Raw genomic sequence first — 27,542 nt, forward strand, 5'->3', positions numbered from 1 at the left:
CCGCTCGGCCCGGCTCACAACAATACACTCTGACGTCACGAGGAATGGCGACGCGGCCGCACACTCGCCGCGCTCACACTCGCCGCGCTCACACTCGCCCTCTCGCGCGCGCACACCCGCGCACACTCGCCGCGCGCCCCCTACCCCAGCCACGCCCTGAAACCCTCGCGAGACCCCTCTCCCTCCAACGCTGCCGCCAAATTCCCGGAGCGCTGCCCACTTGGTGCAGGCCGTTCCACCCGCTTCCCCCTGTCCCGCTCGGGCCGAAAGCCGCGGACACGGTGGCCTTTGGAACTTGTGTAGGAGTCCGCCCCGCACCTCGACGCCTCTGTCCTGTGCGCTCACGCGTGCACTCTCACACACACTCCCCACTACTCTACTCTGTTGGGCTCCCTGAACCCTGTCTCTGCTTGGCTGGGGGAACTCCCAGAGCCTTATTGAAAGGGTACAGAGCCAGTGTCTTCGGATACAGAACTAATAATGTACGTGCAACTTAACACAATGTTGAACCACCTACAGCATCTCAAACAATGCAGGACCAAAGAGCCGAGACCGTGAATCCACGCAATGCCGTACCGTAGGGCTAATTATTTTTAAACAGTGTGTAGTCAACATTCTGTAGAGTAAAACATGATGCACATGGGAAAAACTGAAAAGCTAACGCTTTTGTATTAAAATTATTTATAATTTTCAGGTCTGAGATACATAAAGTGTTGGATTGTTATCCTTATTAGCGAACTACCAAAAAATATGTTAAGACTTAAAAGTTGATGGTAATCTTTTCAACTTCATACATCTCTGGTTTGCGTTGGTAGAGTTATTGTTAAGCAAAGAAAAAAATGACGCTGTGACCCACACAGTAATTATGTGTATTTGTCTTGAGTATCTGAAAACAAAAAGGTCACTGTTACCGGATTATTTTTCTGAAGTTATTTCCTGAATAGGATATTAATGGCATATAAATAGTACTTTGTGTTTTTTCATACACATTGTCTCGTTTGATCCACAAAACAGCTCAGTTAAACATATATTTTCCCTTCTACTGTACAAATGAGGAAATGAAACTCAAAAACATGACAACGTATCCAAGATCTCTTGCTAAATCATTTTTAAGAACTCAAGTCTTTTGACCCTAATCTCATGTTGTTTATTCAATTCCATACTGCCTGTTTAAAACTACTCATGTCTAAAAAATGAACACTTACATCTAATGAAAAGATTTATGTCTGAGAATGAGAACAATTAGAGTAAGGTGATTCCTTTGAGAGTACTGTCAAATGACTGAAGTAATAAAAATGTTTGATTACCAAAAATTATGCAGAGACAGTTCATAATCATATAGAGCTGCATACAATTCTTTTAGACTATTTGTTTTATTAATTGATTAGACTGAGGAAAAGGTTATGCATCAGTTTTAGAAAATATCAAAAGATTATCTCCACTTTTTCTAAAATAGATTTAGAGAACACGCTGAAGTTATCCCTAGGGGAAAATTTTATCCATGCAATTTGCATAATTCTATCCAGGTGTATTATATTTTTACTTTACGTTTCAAATATATTAAATTTGAATCACGTTCACATCTGCTTTTATTTTCCAGAATTCTCTTTATGGCTAAAGTAATTGATATATTTTCAAAGTATTTTCATTCTAATGTTTTTCTTCTACTCAGAAATACCTATTTTAAGCAATCAGACCATAACATATAATTTGTTATTTTCTGTGAAATAGTGCCTAATAAGAAGTTTTGGAGCCAGCTAAAGGAAAAATACATATTCAGTTATTTCACAGAAAGGCCAATTTCTGGTTATTAAAGAAGAGAAAATATATTGTCCTACTTAAACAGATGTAAATTGATGGGTTTTTTTTTTTAAAAAAAAGCTATTGTTTATGCATTCATTCTCTGACAGAGAGCTGAGTATAAGAATCAATATTATGAACTCACTCTTAGATTCTACCTCACCTTTTGGGTACTTGGATATAAATAGTCCATAGCAGGTAAGTCGTGATTAAAGACTTGGTGAATAGTCTATGTCAAAATAACGTATTTTACAGAGCACCAGAAGAGGAGTAGGCCACCATTTCAAAGAGACCATTGTTACATTTCTTTCTTCTATATTGACTTTGTGGCAGGGGGCAGGGAAGAGATTAATCAATTACAGATGTTTTATAATTTGGTTAATTGTATGAATAGCTTTTCAACATAAAGTGAAATACATTATAAGAAATGTACAAGTAAATTTCTGTGAAAATTAATGGGAGAAATAACTCTGCTGGGGAGATTAAATAAAGCTTTAATAAAGAGAAGTTTTCAGGTGGGATTTGAGGAATGGGTAGGATTTGAATATTCACACTTGTAGGAATGGAGAAAAGCTTTTTCACACACAAATGTGGTAAAGGTCAGTCAGGACCATTGAAACCTAGGAAAATATTAAATTAGATAGATGACATCTACCAAGCACTGCTTACATTCAATTAAATTCATGTGAGATCACATATATTTCAAGAACTCTTGTTTTAAATGAGTAGAGAGTAGTAACTCAGGGAACATGCTCCAGTTAGAATTGCCTGTAAATCCTCCATTGTCTGAGTCCCCGTCCCAATTATACAGTAATGAAGATCCCTCCAGAGTTCAATTGGCATGTAGCAGCACCTTCTCTGCCTTCCACTGCTTTCTTCATTTCCATTCCTACTAATAGTTCTGAATTCAACAATGTAAACTTTTGTGCGTATCTCCTCTCATCAATTCCAGCAGATTTTTTTCATTCCCTGTAATGTTTATTGCAACATGTTTAACAATCAATAAACAATAGGTATATAACCCAGAGTAAGAAATATTAATTTACATATGACAAAATAGAGGACTTGGAAAATGGTTTACTGGACAAAATGGAGGTTTACTGGAAAATGGGCTAAGTTAATGTGAGGCTCCAAGAGCAAGAAAAGAGACACCTAAGGATTTGAGGACAGAAGTTGTTTGTTCATTTCTGTGGTCCCTCAGGAGATACAGACTTTCACAATGAATCCTAATCAAAGAGTTCACCAAATATGGGAAACTTTAGGTGTTTCAGGCGGGGATAGGGGGCTGGGATTCCTTCGGATTCAAACTCCTTGTGTACAGGGCTACCATCCACATGCCTGTACATGCCTGTTGAATATTGTGGGAGGAAGTCTGGATTAAATAGAAATATCTTCCATTCCTCTCCCACAAAATCCCACCAGCAGGAACAACACAGAACAGTAGGTGGAATGGGGAAGGAGTAATAAAAGATGAGGGAGAGAATAGAAGCCAGGGTCACAGGGGAGGTGGGAGAGGTCTTTGTTGGTCTGATGGCCATGCCCCATGGGTTTTATTTCTGAAGTCAGTTTGTTTACTATGCGTAAGCTTAGAATCTCTGAATTTTCAACTAATAACATTTAAGAATTTTAATTTTTCTAAACATCTTTTGTTAATGACCATTTAGAATCTAACTGGTCTGGAAAATCCATGAAGGTGATCCCCTTGTCTTCTTTGTCCACTGCTCAATTCACTAAATTTCAAGCAAATTCCCTGTCATACTCTAAGGTGCAATAAATATTTACTGAATAAAAAATAAACCACTAGAAATAAAGGAAAATGATCTCTTTTATTTTTATTACAACAAACGTCCAGCAAATCAAGATACAGTTTCATCATTTTACTTAGTATCATTTTTTCCTGTCCTATTTGTAGTTTATTGAACAGTTTAGGAAATGTAAAGTAAAATAAAGCTAAGTATCACTATTATTCATTATGTGTAGTCAAGTATTACTGAGTGATGCTCCTAAGGGCAAATGAATTTTGACTTTGTCCCTTTCATTCTTCTCCTACATATCCTTTACTTTTTGAGTCCCTCATTATATCTATTTAAAGTCAGTTTATCCTATGAATATAAACAAATTAGCTTCACTTCAGGAACATGTAGAAGCCTTAAAAATATTATCTGAAAGAAAGTTCATATAAACTTGTGACAATTCTTCCACTACGACATGAGTAGGATGACTGTGATCTTTTTGTTTTTACTTGCAATCTGTAACAGTTTAATACTTTAAGATTTCGGCATATTTTAATTATGAAGATATGTGTAGCTATAAAGAAAATTAAAATTTTATTTTCTTCAATATTTTTCTTTAGGTGATTTCATTTATATTGTCAAAGCACATCATTAAAAAGACAAATTAGAGCTATTTTGAGACTCATTTTTAATTCTCTGGCCAATTTGTATTGTTTGTATATTTCAGTGCACTAGTTGAAACATAAAATTTTTCGTCGTATATCCAGAGCCTTAGCAGCTAAAGTGTTCTTAAATCTGAGGAAAAATAGAAAAAAGTAGCTAAAAGTATTTCCGTAGTTTTCTTTTTCACTTTCTTAAGCTGCTCTTTTTTCTGTTTTATCTCTCTCCTTTCTTTGTGCAATAACAAACTCTCCTTCTGAGTAGAGCCCTTCATTCAAGAATTTACCTTTTTCCCCTTTAAACCCTTAATTAGCCATAGAGAACACAGTCTGATTTATGGCCTAGCGTTTAACAGGACTCACACTTAATCCATTACACAAAGAGGGATACACATATTCCCTAACAACACCACTCATTAGTTTATACAAGATGAAAACACACACACACACACACACACACTTAGCAAATGTAAATAAAGCTTTGCATGATACTATCATGCATATATAATGTGATCAGAATTTCAACATTGCAGTCTAACAGCTTTTTGCTTATTTTCAAAACTACAAATTAGATTTTTCTAGGTAAACTCTAATTCAATCCCACATTTAGTGGATAAGAAGGAAAATTACATGCTGCTAAATTCATCTTTATGTAGAAAGAATTTCTTAGTTCCCAAAGAAGACTAGAATTCTAATTACAGCTACTGTCTCTGACATAATGAAATTTTGGTCATTGACTGATAAGATGTTTCCCTCCATTTTCATGTTTACCAAAAGAGTAAATTTTGTGATGGAGACCCCCAAAAAAGAACTTCAGAAGGATCATTAACAAGTAATTTATTCCAGTAATTTTGTACCTAACTGCTATTTTAAGTTGTACAGTAAAACATAGGAAGTGTACCCCTTAGATAGTAACCTGATATTGGAACGTCCTCTCCATTCTATGCATAGCACCAAAAGCTCAAAGGAAGATATAAAGCTATTCTGCAACTTTTAAAAGGATGGATTGAAGTGATGGGGCGATAGGGCTCCTTTTGTAACTGAAGAATTCTTATTGCTTTCCCATTGAGTTTTATTGCAGGGGACACGGCTGATCATCTTAGCCAACACACTTCCAGTAACCATGGGGTGACATGATTGATTAGCTAAATAGCAGGAATAACTGGAAGATCTCTTAGGAGCCCATTGTGGCCAAGGAAGTGTCATCCAATTGTTCATTGGCTTATGTGGGGAAAGAAATAAAGGTGGGGGGGAGCGCAGGAATTGCCACCCCCACTGAGGCCCACCTATTAGTGAGTAAAGCAGTAGGACTATATTTAAGAAAAAAGAGAACAATGACCCTGCAGTGGCAGAAATCTGTTCAGCATTTTCATAGCCCCAGTGAGGCTGGGAGTGAGGATAGAACTAAGCCTATTTATCTTCTGTGTGGGAATAGAGAGATCCAGAAAAAGAGATTCTTGCTCACCCACTCCCCGTGACTTTCTACCACTCTATCACATTTAGGCAAGGTATCCCCAAGGAAAAGGATCAAAGATAGTTATGACATTTAGATGTCAAAATAATGAATCATGCATTTTAACAATATCTGGATTGAGTTGCTGATAGGAATTTTAATCAATGCGCATTTTTTAGTAGAAAATTCTTTTCTCTGGAGACCCTCCCCTTTTTCAGACCAAGAGGTGATTAACTCCATGGTAGATTGTCTAGATCACTTTTCTACCTAACCTATAATCATTTAGTTAATTTCTATTTTATAAAACTAATCTCCCCTTTCTATCTGTGGGCTTATTGCTAAGTTCTCTATGTAGTCAAGGAGTGTTTCACTTTAATAAAATTTCTGAAGTTTTGAAAATGTTCTATTCTTTTGTTTTTTACTGGAAGTATAATTAACATAAAATAAAAGGTATAGGTCTCAAATGTTTGGTCTGATGACTTTTAATAATTGTATATTACATAGTAACTATCATCCAAAACAAGATACAGAGCATTCTCATCACCCCAAATGTTTCCTTATGCCATTTCCAGTCACTCCTCATGCCTGCAGAAACAACCTCTCTCAGACTTCAATCACCGTAGATAAGTTTGGCCTGTTAATAGACTGTTAGTAATATCCCCTATTGGTAGCTCCATCTATTTATTTTTGTAATGGTGTCAGGTGTATTTTATGAGGTCCAATTTATATATTTTTTTTTCTTTTATGGTTAGGATTTTTGAGTGTTACCCAAGAAATCTTTGCCTACTCCAAATTTAAGAAGCCATTCTCCTTATCGAAACCATCCTGGCTAACACGGTGAAACCCCGTCTCTACTAAAAAAATACAAAAAACTAGCCGGGCGAGGTGGCGGGCGCCTGTAGTCCCAGCTACTCCGGAGGCTGAGGCAAGAGAATGGCGGGAACCCAGGAGGCGGAGCTTACAGTGAGCTGAGATCCGGCCACTGCACTCCAGCCCGGGTAACAGAGCCAGACTCCGTCTCAAAAAAAAAAAAAAAAAAGAAGAAGCCATTCTCCTTTATTTTATTCTAGAAGCTCTGTGGTCTAGGTTTTACATTCATATCTATGATCTAACTATAATTTTGTGTGTAGGATGAGACAGGGATCTAATGTTTTTCACAGGCTATCCAGATGTTTCTATACAGTTTATCATGATTACTTTTACTAATTGAATTGACTTGGCACTGTGATCAAATGTTAATTGACCATATATGTATGACTCTATTTCCAGCCTTTATATTTTATCATATTAACCTGTGTGGTTACACTTAGACCAATAACAAACTGTTTTGATGTCAGTAGCTTTATAGTGACCTTGAAATCAGATACATAAATCCTAAAATTTTATTTTTCCTTTTCAAGATCGTAATGGACTTTCTAGATTCTTGCATTTCTGTATACAATAAATTTAAAGAATCAGCCATTTTTATATGGATGACATTGAATTTGTAGACTAATTTAGAAAGACATTCACAATATCAAAATTGGTATATCCATAAAGTTGAATTCATTTTTGAGGGATTTCTTGAATTTATGTCAGCCATGTTTTAAAATGTTTAATGTAGTACTCTGGGACATGTTTGTTACATTTATTCCCAAGTTTTGATATTTCCTATGCTATTCAAAATAGTATTTAAATTTGATTCTTGGTTTATTAGCTAATAATATAAGAAATAAAATTGATATTTGAATGTTGATCTTGTATACTATGATGTTAAATTCACTTTTGGTGTTATTATAGATTCAAGTAGTATTTTTATATGTATATGTAGAATAATTATGTTGTCTATGAATAAGGGAAGTTATATTTCCTTTCTGATTTAATAAATTTTGTTTATTTTCTTGCTTTATTGCACTGACTAGGTCTTAAGGAGCAATTCTGAGCACCAGTAGTGAGAGTAAACACACTTACCTATTTACATCCTTAAAGTTGAAGTAAAGAGATACATGTTTCACTTAAGTATCATATTAGCTGCATGACTTTTGCAGATACAATTTATCTGATTCAGAAAATTATCCTCCTTTCCTAAAAAGCTCGCAGTTCCTTCCCTGTTTTCTGAATAGGTCTTAAATTTTGTCAAAAGCTTTTCTGGTGTTTTTTTTTTTTTTTTTTTTTTTTTCAGACGGAATCTTGCTCACTAGCCCAGGCTGCAGTGCGGTGGCACAGTTTCGGCTCACAGCAAGCTCCACCTCCTGGGTTCATGCCATTCTCCCACCTCAGCCTCCCAAGTAGCTGGGACTACAGGTGCCTGCGACCACACCCAGCTAATTTTGTTTTTGTATTTTTAGTACAGATGGCGTTTCACCATGTTAGCCAGGATGGTCTCGATCTCCTAACCTCATGATCCGCCCACCTCGCCCTCCCAAAGTGCTGGGATTATAGGCACTTTACTATATTTATACATATGATCATAAGATATTTTTATTCTGCTGATGTAGTATGTTACATGGATTCATTTTCTCATGTTACACCTTATATTTCTACAATATACCACTCATTCCTTTTAAGTTTACTTTTATGTATTACTGGATTTATTTTTTCTAATATTTTGTTATGATGTCTGTCTTTATGTTCATGAAGAATTTTAATCCTTTATTGTTGATTTTTTAATATCTTCTAGATATCTTACTATAGTATTGGTCAACTCATAAAATAAATTGGAAAGTTTGTTCCTTCTTTGTATGCCAAAATGCTGAAAGAACAGTTGTTAGATTAGTATTATTTCTTCCTTAAATGTTTTGTAGAATTCATTCCTGAAACCACATAGGACTGAAGTTATAATTGTGTGTGTACTATGTTTGTAAAGGGTTGTACAGCAAATTCAATTTCTATGATGTATGATAGGCTATTTATTGATTTTCTCTTTTGTTTCTCTGAATTGTATTTATTAAAGTTTCATAAATTTTACTGAAATTTATAAATTTATACAACTTGCATGCCTTGCCTTTAGCCAATGTAATTTTATAATTTGAGGTTTTATTTGTGTAAATATATACGTTTATGCAACCACAACCTTAAACTAATTTTACAACTGTTTGACCATCCCCCAAAAAATGCCTTCATGCTCATTTGAAGTGAAATTCAGTTTCTAATTCCAGGACATGGAATCACATAATGTGCAATCTTGTAAGTTCGGTTTCTTTCACTTAGCAAATCTATTTTACATTTATCCATTTTTGTTGCATTTATCAGTAGTTTGTCTCTTTTTTTTCACAGTATGCTACTTTATGGATAAGCAACATTTTGTTTATCCATTCACAAACTGAAGTATACTTAGAATGTCTACAGCTCTTGGCAATTATAAATAATAGTGCCATGAACATTTGTGTACAAGTCTTTCTGTGGGTATGTTTTCATTTTTCTTGGTAAATGCCTACAAATGGAATTGTTGTATTGTATGGTAAATACATGAGCAAATTTTTAAATTGCTCCATCTTATTTTAAGTATGTTTACAAAGTGACACAATATTTTTGGTGAAATGCATATTCAAATATTTTATCCATTTTAAAACTGTGTCTTTCATCTACTTACTATTGATTTTCAAGACTTCTTCATATATACTGCATATAAGTATTTTGCCATATATGTGATTTATAGCTAGTTTATCCCTGTATATGACTTATCTTTTAATTTTCCTAATGGTATCTTTTGAAGAGCAGAAGATCTCAATTTTGATGAAACTCAATTAGCCAAATGTGTGTGTGTGTGTCTGTGTGTGTGTGTGCATGTATAGAGTATGTTTATAGTATCGTATCTAAGAAATTTTTACCTAACCAAAGGTCACATATTTTTCCTCATGTTTTCTTCTAGAGATTTTTTAGGTTTAGCTCACAAACTTATGTATATGACTTACTTTGAGTTAGGGTGTGGATTTTATGTGTGCTGTGAGCTACAGGTATCAGTTCATTGTTTTAATATATGAATATCCAATTATTCCATAATCATTTGTTGAAAAGAAAATCCTTTTCTTGATTGATTTATCATGGCACATTTGTCAAAAACTTGATCAACCATGATTATATGGGTGTTTTTCGGCACTGTTTATTGGGTTACATTCTTATATGTGACTTTCTTTATGCCAATATCACATCATTTCAATTAGTATAGTATTATTATAAATATTGAAATCAGGTAGTGTAAGATCTTGAGCTTTGTTATTCTTTTTGAAGTTGTTTTAGCTTTTTAGGATTCATTGATTTTTCACATAAATGTCAGAATCCACTTGCCAATTGATTTCTACCCAGAAAGGGGAATGGTGAAGCTGCTGGTATATAATCTGTATCAAATCCTTCCACTGTCTTCTCACTTGTGTCATTTATGATGAGAAATCTGTTGTCATCCTCATCTTTGTCCCTGTGTTCCTAACCAGTCTTTTTTCTCCCTGGCTGCTTTTGGGATTTTTTATTTATCAGTGGTTTTGAGCAATTTTATTTTAAAATCTTTGGTATAGTTTGCTTTCTGTTTCTTTTGCTTTTGGTTCATTGAGCTTCTTGCATCTGTGAGTTTATAATTCTCACCAAATTTGGAAATGTTTCAGCCATTATTTCTTCAAATGTCTTTTCTTTTTAGTAGTTAATCCTCACAATCCTCCCCAGTAACTGGATACTTTCTAAGAAAAGGAATTATGTCTTTATTGCAGCACTGTAACACCATGATTAACCCAAGGCCTAGTACATATGACTTGTCCACCATTATCTGAATAAACTAATATATGCATTTCCAAGCAATAAAGATAACATTTGTTTTACTCACTCATTTTGCTTAGGCAGTGTGTATCTGAATATTACTGTCTTTGGTTAGACACAATTAAGTGATTATATGTCACCAGTTTGGATTAATATAATTATCAGTCTTTTGCAAATTACATCCAAACATCTCAGTCCAGGACACTACAATGTGACTTCTCCATTTATCCTTGTATTTCTTTAAAGTCATTGTCACTCCTATATATAAAAGGATCATGGCAGAAAAGGAAGAAGTGAGAGAAAAAGAAGTAAAGGGAGAGGAGGAGAGGGGAGATTCAGTTGGACTCTTCCTTTCAATGCTTTTATGATCAATATAAAAGTTTCTGACTTTCATATTCACAATGCTACACTTAGAGAAATTTTATTAACATTTTTATGTATCAAAATAGTCAAATATTTGTTCATGTTAAGGACAATACACATGTAGAAATAGATGCTTCTTGGGAATGTACTGATTATATTAACAATACTAGCTAACATTTATTGATCACTTATTATACCACTGGCATGGTAACAAGTACTTGATTTACTTATTACTTGCAAGAATATTATAAATTATGTACTGTTGAGACAGCCAAATGCCTTGACAGATGAAAAGGGATACCCAGAGAGTCTCCAATCCACCCTGCATGTGTTAACATCAGGTGCTTTTGTGTACATGAGGGAACCAGCCCAGGGCCTTGTCTAAGCATGCCCACATGTGCACTGCAGTGGAGTGCACCCATTGGGGTGGATCCACAAGCTGGAAGAGGAGATTGGCTTCTTCTGTTCCTGTGTGGTGGCCTGGAATAAATCTGTGAGGTGGGGGACCTAGCAGCAGGATTCCATCTCATTTTGCTGAGGTATTATTATTTTTTTCTTTTTTTTGCCCAATAAAATCCTGTTCTACTAACCCTTTGATGTGTTTATGTGTCTAAATTTGCTGGTCATGTGACGAGAACCTGATTTTAGCTGAACTAAGGATAAAAATTTTGCAACATTTTGGCGCCCAATGTGGGGCTTGAGGAAGGGTAAAATGTGAACCAAAATATCTTTTGCTCATTTGCTTCTAAGCCTTTTTGTCCTCTGACTTCTTCTGAGGGTAGAAGAAACAGTGCACCACCCCACCCCAATAACTGCAGGCACCCGCAGCTCCTCCATCCCCCTCCCAGCTGGGGCTAGGAAGCCATTTGTATAAGAACAAGAGGTACTTCCCCCAGGCTCAAGGGTGCACTTTAAACTTTTTTCTTCCTTTCCTCTTACCCTGAAAGCAGTTAACACAGTCCTACACTTTAAGCTTTTCTTTTTTCCTACACCAGGTCAGGAGTTAACTTTTGTTTTTTTTTTTTTTTTTGAGACAGAGTCTCGCTCAGTCGCCAGGCTGGAGTGCAGTGGTGCAATCTTGGCTCACTGTAACCTCCACCTCCTGGGTTCAAACAATTCTCCTGCCTCAGCCTCCCGAGTAGCTGAGATTACAGGTGCATGCCACCACACCCGGCTAGTTTTTGTATTTTTAGTAGAGATGGGGTTTCACCCTGTTAGCCAGGCTGGTCTTGATCTCCTGACCTCTTGATCCACCCACCTCAGCTTCCCAAAGTGCTAGGATTACAGGTGTGAGCCACCACACCTGGCCAGGAGTTAACTTTTAAGAGAGAGGTTTTTTTTTCCCTTTTAGAAGATGTTTTACTAGTCTAGGAATGATAAGAATCACTGTTTACATTATCTGTAAAATTTTAATTATGAAAATGGATTTGTGAGGTTGGTCTTAAGCTGTAGCCAATCTGATGTGCTTTGCATGACTTTCTGTATGGTCAGTAGTTAACTTTGCTGCAGGTTCCCATCTAGTTTTATATTCTTGGGAATGTGACCCGTAAACACGTGGAAATGTTTTGTTTAGCCTCCACCATTTTACAATGGTGGCCAAGTTCAATCCTGGCTCAGGGAATGAGTCCTTTCTGGTTTGATATCTGCATAATTTTTGCTGTTTACTCTCTTCCCCTCCATGAACCACTTTGCATTTTCCTTTCTCTGAGCCCCTGGGGGTCACCTTTGGTAAAGCCAGAAATATTGTTCACTTGGTGTGGCTAATGTCAGGAACGAGGGATTTAAAAGGATTTTCTTAAAAAGCATGCAGCTTAATTAAAAGTGGATATCCAAGTTATAGGTATATTTAAAATGCCTTTATGTTTTCTTTTCTTGAATCTTTTTTTGCTGGCAAAAGGGTTTTTTCTCAGTCAACTGAATTCTTTTTCTCCATTGTGTCTTGCCACTCTTAATGCATGCATGAGAAGACAAAAATCCAATTAGGAGATTGGCAAATGAGAAATCTCATGGCTACTGGTGTTTTTTCTGCCTGTTTGTGTAGTTATATATGTGTTGTATGTGTGATGTCTATAAAAAAGAGCTCTAATTAATTGGCCTAAAGGAAGACAAGTGCTTGGATCAAATATTTTTAAAGGGAAGATAAAAGCTGTGGTAACTTTCAGTTCCTGTGACTTTAATCTTTGAAAAATAAAAACAACCTTAAAGATCATTGGTAAAATGCAAATGTCACCAAAATGTAGATAGGTGGACTAAATTATGTAGGTCAGATACTAGGTTTGATAAATTGTTTAAGGTTATAAACTGCTTTTTCGGTTTTTGAGAACTGTTCAACTTGCCTGCTTAACAATTGGTAAGGCCTGGGACATATGGAATTAACAACACCCTTAATTGTTCTGGAAGGAGTCAAACCTTGGCTGTACCTTGTACATAATTAAAACAACTTACCAGGTTTCACATTAAAGTTAAAAATTGCTAGGAGTTACCATTATAACATGTAATTGAGACTACTGGAAATATATTTACATATAAAGTGCGTAAGAACAGTAAAGTGTGTATTTAGTAAAAGATTATAAGAAGGCATGGAGATGTAAATTCCTGCCTTGGGTTGGTTGAAGGATTGTTTTGAATTACATAAGTTGAAGCTGAGGGTTTAAGAAGTGATGGAAGCACGACAAAAATTAATCTTGCAAAAATTCCATGTGTGAATATATTGACTACATTCAAAAGTATATAATATGGGTTTTCTGTAAATTGAGCATTGAAAGAAAAGCACAACTAGGTACTTTTTTTTTTTTTTTCCTGAGATGGAGTCTCGCTCTGTTGCCCAGGCTGGAGTGCAGTGGTGCAATCTCCACTTACTGCAAGCTCCGCCTCCCAGGTTCACACCATTCTCCTGCCTCAGCCTCCCAAGTAGCTGGGACTACAGGCACCCGCCACCATGCCCGGCTAATTTTTTGTATTTTTAGTAGAGACAGGGTTTCACCGTGTTAACCAGGATGGTCTTGATCTCCTGACCTCATGATCCGCCCACCTCGGCCTCCCAAAGTGCTGGGATTACAGATGTGAGCCACCACGCCTGGCCACAACTAGGTACTTTAAGGCACTAATCTGCTCTTTAGCAAAATTTGTAAAGGGTTTTATTTTTTGCTTTTTAATATTTCTGAATCATCATTTTGGCAAAATAAATAATTTATAGTCATCTCAAATTCTATTTCATAGTATCAAGTGACTTAAACCTCTCACGTATTTAACAGGTTTCCCAATATCAAACTTCGGTTTCAAAATTGTCTTTCCTAATGTCTGGCTTTTGGATGCTACAGAGTGCCCCTGGAGTTTCCAAAAGAGAGGTAAACAGGATTATTTGACATGTTTAGTTACATGGGATTGCCAAAATGATGTTCAATCTTATTTAGGTTACATTTTGGGTGAATAATACTAATATATGTTCCAAAATTTAATGACATTTCTAAAATTCTAATGGCTGAGTATATGCTATAAATTGCAAGGTTGTTAAGTTATTGTATACCATAGAGATAACTGAATTTATTTACCAGTTGTGATTCTGACTATAACCACCCTGGACATTTTATGCTTCAGAGATAATTGTGGTCTTGTTTTGATCCTCTTCAAAAAGTGGTTTATAATCAACTATAGTACTTTTACAGATGCTCTCAAATGCAGATTTCTGATAATTTTGGAGATTGTAACACTAGAATAAAGGAAAAACCTACAAGACTCAACTCAAGAAGAGCTGAAATGTTCACAAATATCAAGCAAAATAAGAATTAACTGAGTGGACTGAGCTAATAGAAAACTGACTTAATCTTTTTGACTTTTGCTTGGAATATTGCTGATCCTTGTTTTGTTTTTCAGTAAGTCAAGGAAACTTATTTTGGGCTATTTATAGCCTTTAATAATTAAGAAAGCTATACTCCTATGTTAACAAAATTTGGAGCATGTTTTTTTCTCTCTGCCTGGTTCCTCTAGAATGTGGAAACTATCCGTGAGTATTTTTAACTATGGCAATATAGTTGTTTGCTGCAGTGCAATAAGAATGCGTTTTCTTTTGCAACAAGGCACATTTGGAGGAACTGGTGTTTTACCAAGGCTTTGATTGGAAGAGTATACTTCCCTTTAAGGAGACAAGCTCAACTTTCAGAGCCAATAAGAGCCTATTGGAAAAAGTGGCCTCCTACCTTGTTTACACAGTCCCTGTACAGGGTTCCTAACTTGCTGTGAGTAAAGATTGTCACTTTTCAACATGCCCAGAAACCACATGTTCTTTGAATCTCAAGAAGAGACGAGTTTACACAACACACAGGTATTTGCAGATACAAACCCATGGCTGGGCTAGGCTTTAAAAGGTCTTATCTGAGATTCCTTGTGGAACAGAACAAAGCCAATCTAAAAGACCTATGTAGAAATAATTATTCTTGCTGCACATTGTGTAAATAAAAAGGCCAAGTATAAGACTAAATTATATTTTGCAAACAATGCAGTCCTATCATGATCTGTTTTTAACACAAATGAGGACTACAGAGAGAGAAATTATGTTGCACAACTTATCATACATTTGTCATTAAATTCTAGACTCATTAGCTGTTTTCTAAACGTTTGCCTACATTTTAAACTAACTGTGCTTATTCCTGTAAACCAACCAGCAATTTCTAGCTGCAGCTCCAAAGGAACAAGAGGGATTGTTAATGTAAAAATCTGGATCAACATTCTAGTTCTGAGCAACTATCCTGCAAATCTTGCCAGTTTATGGATATAAATAGGGTGCACATTACCTGGAGGTTTCCTTTTTGGGAAAGTAAGACCAAGGGTGCTAACCAAAGTCAAGCTCCATGCACACAAATCTTAACAACATGACTATAGCTACCAGTTAACTGAGCATGTCACAAGAGATCCTTTTCTCTCCCTTGTTGCGGGATGACTCAATTCCACAGCTTCACCTTAGCATTTGGCTTATGAGAAGTCCATACAACACCCGCAAAACACATTTTTCTCCCAAACTCAATTCCAAGCTTCAAGTGAAAGCCCTAGGAAAGAGAATTGGATCTGAGGGATCCAGAGGTAGATGATAATGGAAATTAAAAGGCATATAGCAGGTGAGCATGACTAATTCCTGCCGATTAAGCCAAGCTCCCTGTTTCATGGATAAAAGTCATGCTAGTATCCATGGCATAAATGAGGTCTAGAGAGTTCAAAGGCTACTGACAGCAGGGGAGATGGGGTGTATGTGGGTAAGAGCAGATATTCTCGTCCCTGTACCGCCTGTTAACATAGGTGAAATCTGCTTTGACACCCTGGGTGGCACCCTGTTGTGGTCGCCAGGACTTGGGGATACAAGGATGTAGGAAAGGAAAAGGATTGCCTTGTGTTCTCTCCCTCAAGTACCCTGGGTATTTGCTAGGAAGAGAAAGAAACCAGAGATGCCTACTCCCCACTTTCCAGATAAGTAGCCATTCATCTTCAGTCTGTACCACTTTCAAATGTGTCCTGAACCCCTGAGACTGCTCTGAAAAAAACGCCTTCTTTTTTCCTTTTTCCTCCCCTGTCCCCTCTTCACTAATAAGTAATTGTGTCTCTGTACTATGGAAAACTTCACTCAAATGCATCCTCCAAACTGGGAAGAGTTAATTTCCCAAACCTTACACTGATTGGCTTAGGATTGGACTCAGGAGAAAGGAACCCAGAAGACTGACATGCCAGAAAAAGGGTAAATGGTTTTGTTTTGTTTTGTTTAGTTTCTACCAGTCGTGCTTTTGGCTTCCATTTCACTGCTCAAACTGGTAAAAGGCATCAGGATTTTTGAGTTGTACTTGCCCCACACTTATTTTGTTTTGATTCATGTTTTCTAATAACCTGGTTTGTCTCTTGTCACCTTCAGGCCGTGAAACTCCAAACAGTCATGTAACTGGAGCCTCAGACGATGGCCCCTTCTGTTGGGGACCCTTAGGCCTCTCAGGGAGCTCTAACTGCTGTTTTCCCAAAACAGAACCCCCTGTTGGCAGGGAGCAGTTAAGATCAGTCTTTGTCCTTGTCCTTGTCCTTATCCTTCTCCTTCTCCTTCTCCTTCTCCTTCTCCTTATCCTTATCCTTATGCTTATCCTTATCCTAATCCTTATCCTAACAGTAGTTAGATGTACATCTTTCAAGGGGAGAATGAGACGGCCAAATTCCTAGGGAGATAAAAATAAGTTCCTGGAGAATCTCTCACCCACCCCACAAGTGTTTACATCAGATGCTTTTGTGCAGATGAGGGAACTGCCCAGGGTCTTGTCTGAACATGCCACATGCACTCTGGGGAAACAAGGTGGAGCCACAGGCACGTGGAGGAGCCTGGCCTCTTCAGTTCCTGTGTTATGGCCTGGAATCTATTTGTGAGATGCGGGACCTGTAAGCAGGACTCCATCTCACTTCACTGAGTTTTTTTCTTTTTTTCCCCTTTTTGCCCAATAAAATCCTGCTCCACTCACTCTTCAGTGTGTCTGTGTGCCTAAATTTTCCTGGTTGTGTGACAAAAACCCAGTTTTAGCTGAACTAAGGAGCAAAATTCTGCAACGCTGTTATTCTTCCTGTTTTAGGGAGGAGGAAGCTAAGCTGCAGATACGTAAATTGCAGAAGGTCATACAACTTGTGAATGACAGAGCTGAGATAAAACTTGATGTGATGCGAGTCAAAGTTTGTTACTTGCACCTATTCTGAGAAACTACACCTTCACACAACAGAATACAATTTTCTACTATAAAATATTTCTTTATTTTTTAAAAAGTGAAAACGAGGATACATATTATTATATCTCAGATTTTGTTGAAATATATATGCCACAAAGAGATTCTGAGTCAGTTATTGACATTTTAATCACGTATACTTGTAAAGAACATTTCTTATTTTCTTCTTCTTTATATGTATATATGTTTACTTAGTAAAGCATGCTCAACATGTATTTGACTTCCTTAAAAACTTTTATATCATTATTTTATAAATAAACTTTATATTCTAGAACCGTTTTAGATTTATAGAAAAATTACAAAAGTATGCAAAGTATTCCCCTATACATCAGTCGAAAGTCCCATATTATTATACTATTATGGTATGTTTGTCACAGTTGATTAATTAATATTATCAATATCAACTTTATATTGTTATAAACTAAAGCCCATACTTTATTCAGGCTTCCATCACTTTTTACTTAATGTTCTTTATATTTCAGGCTCCCATAAGGGTACCATATTCATATAGTTACCATATTATATCTCCTTCGATTCATTTTGGCTATAACAGTTTCTCAAACTTTCCTTGGTTTTGATGACCTTAACAGTTATGAGGACTACGGGTCAGATATCTTTTCAGATCTGTGACAGGATGTACCTCCATCGGAATTGGTCTGATATCTTTCTCATAATTAGAATCAGGTTATTGTTTTTAAACGAAGGCCAGAAAGCTTAAGTGTCATTTTAATCACAAAATTTCAAGAGTACATACTATCAACATGATTTATTACTTTTGATGTTGACCTTGGCTATATCGCTGAAGTAGTGTTTGTCAGGATTCTCTGTAGTAAAGTTCTTGTACCCACCTTCCTTTTCATACTGTACATTTTGGAAGGAAGTCGCTATGTGCAGTCACATTAAGAAGGAATGAAGTATCTACATAAATTATTTGTATTCTTCTGCATAAGAAATTTGTTTATTCTTCCCATTTATTCAGTATTAATACCCTTTATTTATTACTAATATCGCTGTGAGGGAATTGATATTTATTTTATAGTTTGAGTTATTTTCTTTCTTTTTTTTCTCTGAGACCGAGTTGTGCTCTTGTTGCCCAGGCTGGAGTGCAATGGCACAACCTTGGCTCACTGCAACCTCTGCCTCCTAAGTTCAAGTGATTCTCCTGCCTCAGCCTCCCGAGTAGCTGGGATTACAGGTATGCACCACCGCACCTGGCTAATTTTGTATTTTTAGTAGAGATGAGGTTTCACCACGTTGATCAGGGCTGGTCTCAAACTCCTGACCTCAGGTGATCCGCCTGCCTTGGCCTCCTAAAGTGCTGGGATTACGGGCATGAGCCACTGCCCTCAGCCTGACTTATTTTCTAATACACCTTTCTTTATTTTGGTGCCCAAAATGTTCCAGCTTTGGTGATTCAGAATTCTTTCAGATGGTTCCTGTGTCCTTTTGACACATACCCATCACTATTTCTTTGAGCACTTCCTTATTTGCTGGCTTAGAAGATGCCCCAGTGAATCTTATATATTGCCTGTCCCAGTCCTCGTATCCTCATTTCCTGAGGAGTCCTGGTTCTTTTATTGGAGAAGAGTATTAGAAACCAAGCTTGTAGTGGGAGGTTCCACATTCTCTATTGTGTAGCACTTGTTGCTACTGAAGTGTTATTTTTAGCTCTTCTCAGCTAAGAGTTCAAAAAAATACATGTATATATACTACCTGATATACAGTCATGAGTCACTTAATGACAGGGATACATTCTGAGGAATGTGTCATTAAGCAATTTTCTCATTGTGTGAACATCATAGAGTGCACTTACACAAACCTAGATTGTATAGTCTACTACATACCTATGCTATATGGTACAGTATATAGTATGTTTATATAGTATATAAACCTCTACAGCATGTTACTGTACTATTTTCTATAGGAAATTGTAACACAATAGTAAGCATTTGTGTATCTTAACATATTCAAACATAGAAAAGTTACAATAAGAATATAATATGAAAGACTACAAATGATACAGTAGTATAGGGAACTTACCATGAATGGAGCTTACCAGGACTGGAAATTGTTCTGTGTGAGTCAGTGAGTGAATGGTGAGTGAACATGAAGGCTGAGGACATTACTGTACACTACTGTAGTAGACTTTATAAACACTGTACACTTAGACTACACTAAATAAATTAAAAATATTTTTATTCAATAATAACTTAACCTTAGCTCACTGTTATGTTTTTACTTTATAAACTTTTTAACTTTTTAAAACTTTTTGACTCTTTTGTAATAACCTTTAGCTTAAAACAGAAACACACCCCGTCTCTACTAAAAATACAAAAAACTAGCCGGGCGAGGTGGCGGGCGCCTGTAGTCCCAGCTACTCGGAGGCTGAGGCGGGAGAATGGCGGGAACCCGGGAGGCGGAGCTTGCAGTGAGCCGAGATCGCGCCACTGCACTCCAGCCTGGGCGACACAGCGAGACTCCGTCTCAAAAAAAAAAAAAAAAAAAAACAGAAACACGTTGTACAGCTGTACAAAACTATTTCTTTATATCCTTATACTATAAGCTTTTTTCTATTTAATTTTATTTTTATTTTTTACATTTTAAACTTTTTGTAAAAAGCTAATACTGAAACACGCACATTAGCCTGGACCTACATGGGGTCAGGAGCATCAGTATCAATGTCTTCCACCTACACAGCTTGTTTCACTGGGAGTCTTCAGGGGCAATAACATGCATAGGTCTGTCATCTTCTATGATAGCCATGCCTTCTTCTGAATACTCCCTGAAGGACATGCCTGAGCCTGTTTTACAGTTAGCTTTTAAAAATAAGTATGAGTTCCCAGCACTTTGGGAGGCCGAGACGGGCGGATCACGAGGTCAGGAGATCGAGACCATCCTGGCTAACACGGTGAAACCCCGTCTCTACTAAAAATACAAAAAATTAGCCAGGCGAGGTGGCGGGCGCCTGTAGTCCCAGCTACTCGGGAGGCTGAGGCAGGAGAATGGCGTAAACCCGGGAGGCGGAGCTTGCAGTGAGCTGAGATCCGGCCACTGCACTCCAGTCCGGGCGATAGAGCGAGACTCCGCCTCAAAAAAAAAAAAAAAAAAAAATAAGTATGAGTACACTATAAAATACCAGTAATAAGTATAACATAGTAAATACATAAACCAGTAACACAGTCATTTATTGGTATTATCGAGTATTATATACTGTACATAATTGTATGTGCGATATACTTTTGTACAACTGGCAGTGTAGTAGGTTTGTTTATACCAGCAGCACCAAAACACATGAGTAATTCACTGCTCTTTGATGTTATAACAGCAACAATGTCACTGGGCAATGGAAATTTTTCAGCTCCATTATGACCTTACAGGAAAACACATATTATAATACATGCAGTCTGTCATTGACCAAAACACTATTATGCAGTCCATGACTTATATAGATATCTGTAAACATTTTTGGATGTAACAATCTGTATCTATATTAAGGCAAACATGAGTTCATATTGATGTCTCCAACTCTTAATTCATTTCCACGTGGATCATCCTATCCTTTTCTCCTTACTTATGACCTCCCACTACAACGAGAAGCTTGGTTCCCACCATCTGTCATCTATTTACTTGAATTGCTGGATTCTAGTACACATGCATAGCTGTATCAGATATTATTCCAGCTATCTCATGGCTCCCAACAATTAGGAGCTGGCCTCTTGTCCTAAACTTTGTGACTGCAGAAACTTATGCTACTTTGCTATCCACCCCTCAGTGGATAAAAGTGCTTATGATCATCCTCAAGTATTCTTTTCTTTCTTTCCCTCCTAATAAGAAATACTATGCCCTGAAATTCCTGCAGTAATAAAGAATGTGGAACCACAAACTCCTAATGACAAAACAACAAAAACCTATCCACATTCATTTTACAAAATAAGTCACTTCTACTTACAGGCATGTAAAAACAGCACTAGCTCAGACTGCCCTGCCCCACACTTTTGAAATACATTGATTATGAAGAGGTTATGACTATGTCTGTCTCTGAAAGTGTTGCCTCTCTTCATTAAATACACAATTAGCACAAATGTTAATAGTAGGCACATGCATAATTGAGTTCAAAAAACTCAGTTTGGAGTCCAGATCGATGCCACCAAATTTCTCTCCTGTGTGATGTACTTCTTTATAATTTTGTTAGCATGTCAGATGTTTTATTAATATTTTATAACAGAAATTAAATGTCTTGAGATTTCAAAATCATCAGAAATTGCTCCAGCTCCACTCTGTTGGTTATTATAATGTCATCAAAATCCTTTCATATATGTGTAGAAACCTCCTTACTGGAACTAGTTTTAATGCCCAGTTTGTAGATATACAGAAGGGGGAAACCCTGTGAAATTTAATTTTGATGACACTGAAGATTTGGAAGGGTGCTTCGGAAATCAGTGTACATTTTTGTCCTCTGGGTGGTTCCCATGATAAAGAATATTCAGCACTTTTTTGTTTTGTTTTGTTTAAGGAATCAAACCTCTTCAGTTTATTTTTTTATCTGGCCTCCTCTTTAAAAATTGACAAGGAAAAGATTACAATAGAATGAATATAAATAGCAGCTGTAGAATACATTCTGCCAAGAATAAATTCTGTATTAGAATAGTTGATATATTAAAGCTGCTTTATAGAAAAAAATACTTTGCCACTTCTTAATCAGTGAACATTCCACTCTCTCTTTCATTGAAACTAGGAATTGTATATATGTGAACAGACAGAAATGGGAAATTAAGGCATATATCAAAAAAATCCTTTCAAATGAATGTCTTTATATAACAGCAGCCCAATAATTACTGTTGAATAGAAGAATATTTAGGAAACGTATTAATAAAGTTATTTTTATACTAGATATATGAATAAAGAGTTTTATTCTTCAAGCTTTTCACCCTAAAAATATTTAAACAAAACTAAAAGCTAAGGAATAAACACATATATTTTCCACCTAGATTCAATAATTATTGGTAACGTATTGTAAATTTTGCACTTGTTCTGTAAGTGTGCATTTATGTGCTTGTGTGCAAATAGCTTTAGCTATAAGTTTGCAAGTTTGGGGTGAAGAACTCTTTTTTTGTCCCCATTTCACTGTGGTGTGGAGTTTGAGGGTACAGTTAGCCTCAGAGATGATTTACAAGGCAGCTGTAACATCAGAGGCAATGTTCTTGCAACTTATTTTTCTAAGCATATAACCCAGAGTTAAAATGATACATAAAATATCAAGACATATGCTGCTACTATTCAACTGTGTACTATATTAGTATAGTAGCAAATTTATATATTATCAAACATAAATAAAATACAAATTATAAAGTTCTAAAGATTAACTAAGATGCTGGGAGTGTTGCCTCACGCCTGTAATCCCAGCACTTAGGGAGGCTAAGGCGGGTGGGTCTCCTGAGGTCAGGAGTTCGAGATCAGCCTGGCTAACATGGTGAAACCCTGTCTCTAATAAAAATACAAAATTAGCTGAGTGTGGTGGCATGTGCCTGTAATCCCAGCTACTTAGGAGGCTGAGACAGGAGAATCGCTTCAACATGGAAGGCAGAGAGAGGCTGCAGTGAGCCAGGATCATGTCACTGCACTCTAGCCTGGGCAACAGTGACACTCTATCTCAAGAAAAAAAAAAAAAAGATTACTATACATTTATTCTTTATTTTAGTTAACTTATTAATAATAGCAAGTATTTCTGTTCTTATTAAAGTATCAAATAATCAATATTCATTTTTAGTGAAAGCACTGTAATTAAAACTATTTTTTAAAAGCTTGTTTAATTCTAAATTAACTAATTAACTAAATTAAAAGTAGAGCTACTTTTGTTCTAAATTAGACTGACTTCACGTCCAGTTTCTAATGGTTTTAGAGCTGAAAAGGCACTTCACAAAGATACATATGACTAATGTAAAAGGTTTCATTGGATAAATCGTGATATACATATTTCAACCATATTTGCGAGTGATGTGAAGAATTTTGTAGAAGTTCAGCTAACATTTCCATCTTCTCCAGTGCCAACCAGTTGCTTTAGCAAACTACTTGCCAATTGGAAGATGTTAGATTTTAATAATTTTAGCAAATTGGTTAAAAAGACATTTCTGAAATTTTCATTTAGAAGATAAGAGGTTAGAAATACTGTTTCAATTTTTTTTTAATTGGCCATGTATGGCAATCTTTTTACTAGAGTTGAAGTAATGATCATTTCAAAAACAGAATTGCATAATAATAGTAATATTTTAAACATGTTCCTTGATACTATGAGATTCTTTTGAAAAAGAAGTTATTTTTCTCAGTTAAAATGGTATCTGTCCCATTTAGTTAATAAGTAACTAGGTACATATATTTTTATTTCTTCAAATATCTGTAGACAACATACTGTGACAGTTAGTGTTACCATAAAAAAGACCTATAAAAGGCCGGGCGCGGTGGCTCAAGCCTGTAATCCCAGCACTTTGGGAGGCCGAGACGGGCGGATCACGAGGTCAGGAGATCGAGACCATCCTGGCTAACACGGTGAAACCCCGTCTCTACTAAAAAATACAAAAAAAAAAACGAGCCGGGCGAGGTGGCGGGCGCCTGTAGTCCCAGCTACTCGGGAGGCTGAGGCAGGAGAATGGCGTAAACCCCAGGAGGCGGAGCTTGCAGTGAGCTGAGATCCGGCCACTGCACTCCAGCCCTGGCGACAGAGCGAGACTCCGTCTCAAAAAAAAAAAAAAAAAAACCTATAAAATTGAAACAAATGCATTTTTATTTTTAAAAAAAGAAGCATATAACTTATCTTTAAGCTCAATGACTTTTGAAAGTACTTCACTGTTGGATCGTCAAACTGCTGTGTGGTACAAAAGGTTTTCAGTGTTCCTTCTGATATCTTTACAAAGTGTTATAAGGATTCTACCATTTAAAACAGTATATTCCATGAAGCCAGTTCACTCAGTAACTTGAATCAATGAGTTAGAGGGCCACTATCAGGGCTTTCCTGTTGCATAACTTCTTTTCTTCTCTTCCCCAGGATACTTCACATTGTCTCCGTGTATATATGCCAGCATCACTCTACATATTAAATAATAGGGAAGTATGCTTTTTTCCATTTTCCTTGTTTATTAAAAAGCCTATAAATATGAAAAATCTATATTTTCAGCTCCTCAACACATGATCTTACATGTTTCCTAGGATATGTACATCTTTTTGTTGGCGACCATAGATGTAAAATATATTTGCAAAAGATATTTCAAAGTTGGGTAATTCAAGCAGTCTCCAATCGCAGAAGTAATATGCCTTGAAGACCATCTATGTCAGGAAGGCTCACCCTGCATCAGTGCTCAGGAAGATCTTTCCAGGAGATCTGCCCAGGAAAAGCAGACATGGAGCACATCCAGTCATGTGGGAAGGGTGTCTGTCAAGAAAGAGAAAGGATAGCCATTCACAGGATTGCACCATGAGGCTCGTGGATTAGAAGTTAAGATGATAGCTGTGAGATCAAGAGTGTTAAAAGAAGGAGCAGAGTGTACATATGGGGCTTGCCTGCAATATCTAATTGGGCTTTAGCTCACAATGGAGAAGTCTGATGGGAGAGGAGTGCGAGGGAATGAAAGAAGATAATACTCATGATGGGCTTTGGATCCCAAGTATGACTCTGTTCTAAGACCCATTGGAAGTTATAATAGAGGTTGTGCTACATACTTCTTCCATCAGTCTGGACTGGCTCTGAATTGAAGATAATTATTCCTGCAGTATGTAGAGAAAGAGCCAAGAAAGAGACTGATTACAAATGGAAGATAATTGCATTAACATTTTGTGAGATATTATTTAAAATACCTGTCATCCATAGACGATAGTATGGTGAAATCTGCCAACTCGGTTAAGTTTCATATTTCAGTGTAACTGTCAAGTTAGCTTATATGCTGATCTTTATCTATTAGATTATTTACTAGTATCTAGGTATCTACTAGATTTCCTAAAGGCAGTCAGCCACAGGGGCTTCCAAATAAAAAATACTTCAGATTATGAACTGGATTTGAGACAAAATTCCACCATTCACTGTCTGTGTGAACTAAGGAAGTTGTTTGTTTATTATGAACCAAAGTTTCTTTCTTTCTTCCTTTTTTTTTTTTTTTTTTTGTACAGAATCTTGCCCTGTCACCCAGGCTGGAGTGCAGTGATATGATCTTAGCTCACTGCAATCTCTGCCTATCTGCCTCCTGGGCTCAAGTGATTCTCATGCCTCAGGCTACCCAGTAGCTAGGATTATAGGTGTGTAGGTGTGTGCCACCACACCTGGCTTTTTTTTTTTTTTTGTATTTCCAGTAGAGATGGAGTTTTGCCATGTTGGCCAGGTTGGTCTCGAAGTCCTGACCTCAAGTGATCTGCCTGTCTTGGCCTCCCAAAGTGCAGGGATTACAGGTGTGAGCCACCCCACTCAGCTCCCTCAGTTTCTTTAAGTTTGAGGTGAAGATAATAATCTGCATCTCATAGGCTTCCTCTGAAGATTAACTATATTATTTTAAAAGATTTTTAACACAGTATTTGACATACACCAAGTGCTTAATAACTGGTAGCTATTATTCATATTATTTTTAAAGCCTCAATATTCTATGAATGAAAGAACAAATATATCTAATCTCAAATGTTTATATTTTGAAAACTATCTAGACTTACACTGATCTTATTCATGCAGTAAAGAGGATAGTTCTGGAGACTGCATATTCAGGGAAGATAGAATGGGTTAGATGTACTTTCCTATTCCTCCTGATAAGTACAGTTAAAAATCCTGGACATCATGTATACACAAAAATATAAAAATGTTAAAAGGTGAAAAGGAAGAAGTAAATTGGCTTGACAATTTGGGGACCCAAGGGACAGTACATAAATGAGTTCCCTGGATTTTGTATTTTGTTTTTTGTCTCATATATACTAGGCAGGGTATTAAAGAAGCAGACTACCAAGAGATGCCAAGGGTGCAGAAAAACAGGCACCAGCAAAGGTCTACTGTCTCTAAGCAAAGGACCAGGAAAGGGACAGCCAGGCAAGACACAACACTTACTGTGCTATGCCAGCCAAATACTCCAAGAAGAAACCCATGGCTCTATCCCTACTCATGCCAGCAAAGACCACGTGGGCATCCTGGATGTCTTTTTTTTTTTTTTTTTTGAGACAGAATCTCGCCCTTTCGCCCAGGCTGGAGTACAATGGTGCAATCTCAGCTCACTACAATCTCTGCCTCCCGGGTTCAAGCGATTCTCCTGACCCAGCCTCTGGAGTAGCTGGGATTACAGGTACGTGCCACCACGCCCAGGTAATTTTTTATATCTTTAGTAAAGACGGGGTTTGTCCATGTTGGCTAGGCTGGTCTCGAACTCCTGACGTTGTCATCCACCTGTCTCACCCTCCCAAAGTGCTGGGATTAGAGGTATGAACCACTACACCCAGCCTGGATGTCTATTCTTACCTGACTATGATGAGGTGCCCCAAGCCCTCTTACTCCCACACCTCCCAAACCCTTGTACCAGGGTTGCGTCAGAAAAAGCTGATTGGGGCCTGAAACTTTCATCCATGTCAGGTGTTGACAAGGTTCCCCTATCCTGGCAGTGTCAGTAGAGACCACATGGGGAGCCTGTACCTTCACCTTCAATTGGTGGTAACAAGGCATCCTTTCTTTTCCCTGCTGATATGGTGTTGGAGTAGGCCTAAGGAAGAGCTTAGGCTTTTACCAGGGCTCAGGTATAATAGCCAAATCCTCATGATAGAGGTCACATGGTGGGCCTGAACTTCCAGCCCATGTATTGATAACAAGGAGTACCCTCCTCTCATCCACCCAGGTGTTATAGGAAGCTGAGTCTAGGCATAACATTATATATACACAGCTTACCATAATTTTCTAGTGTTGAAATTTTATCAGTTCAAGTAAAGTGTAGAAACTATACTTTACATCCCTTTACCCTCCCCCATTTACAATAGTTTTAAATAATATCTATTATCTCTGTATATAGTAGAGAGTTATTGAGAGCCACTGTAAACAGTGTTTATGCTGTGTTTATAGCTGAGA

General features: G+C 37.0%; 1 protein-coding gene across 1 annotated transcript; it reads left to right on the forward strand.

Moving 5' to 3' along the window:
• Nucleotides 1-44: 44 nt before the first annotated feature.
• Nucleotides 45-26,589, forward strand: LOC117064242. Its single transcript, XM_033178501.1, has 2 exons — nt 45-482; nt 24,510-26,589. The coding sequence occupies exons 1-2, from the start codon at nt 45-47 to the stop codon at nt 24,651-24,653; spliced, it is 582 nt and encodes a 193-aa protein (XP_033034392.1). The 3' UTR covers nt 24,654-26,589.
• Nucleotides 26,590-27,542: the final 953 nt, after the last annotated feature.

The sequence above is a fragment of the Trachypithecus francoisi genome, unplaced genomic scaffold, assembly GCF_009764315.1.
Source record: "Trachypithecus francoisi isolate TF-2019V2 unplaced genomic scaffold, Tfra_2.0 Lachesis_group19, whole genome shotgun sequence".
NCBI classification, from domain to species: Eukaryota; Metazoa; Chordata; class Mammalia; order Primates; family Cercopithecidae; genus Trachypithecus; species Trachypithecus francoisi.

What these genes read in the sequence shown, in the direction of transcription:
- LOC117064242 (XM_033178501.1), top strand. Translation starts at nt 45, where the DNA reads ATGGCGACGCGGCCGCACACTCGCCGCGCTCACACTCGCCGCGCTCAC. An exon ending in TCGGATACAGAACTAATAAT is followed by an intron (nt 483 to 24,509) that starts GTACGTGCAACT and finishes TCTCTTCCCCAG; the next exon opens with GATACTTCACATTGTCTCCG.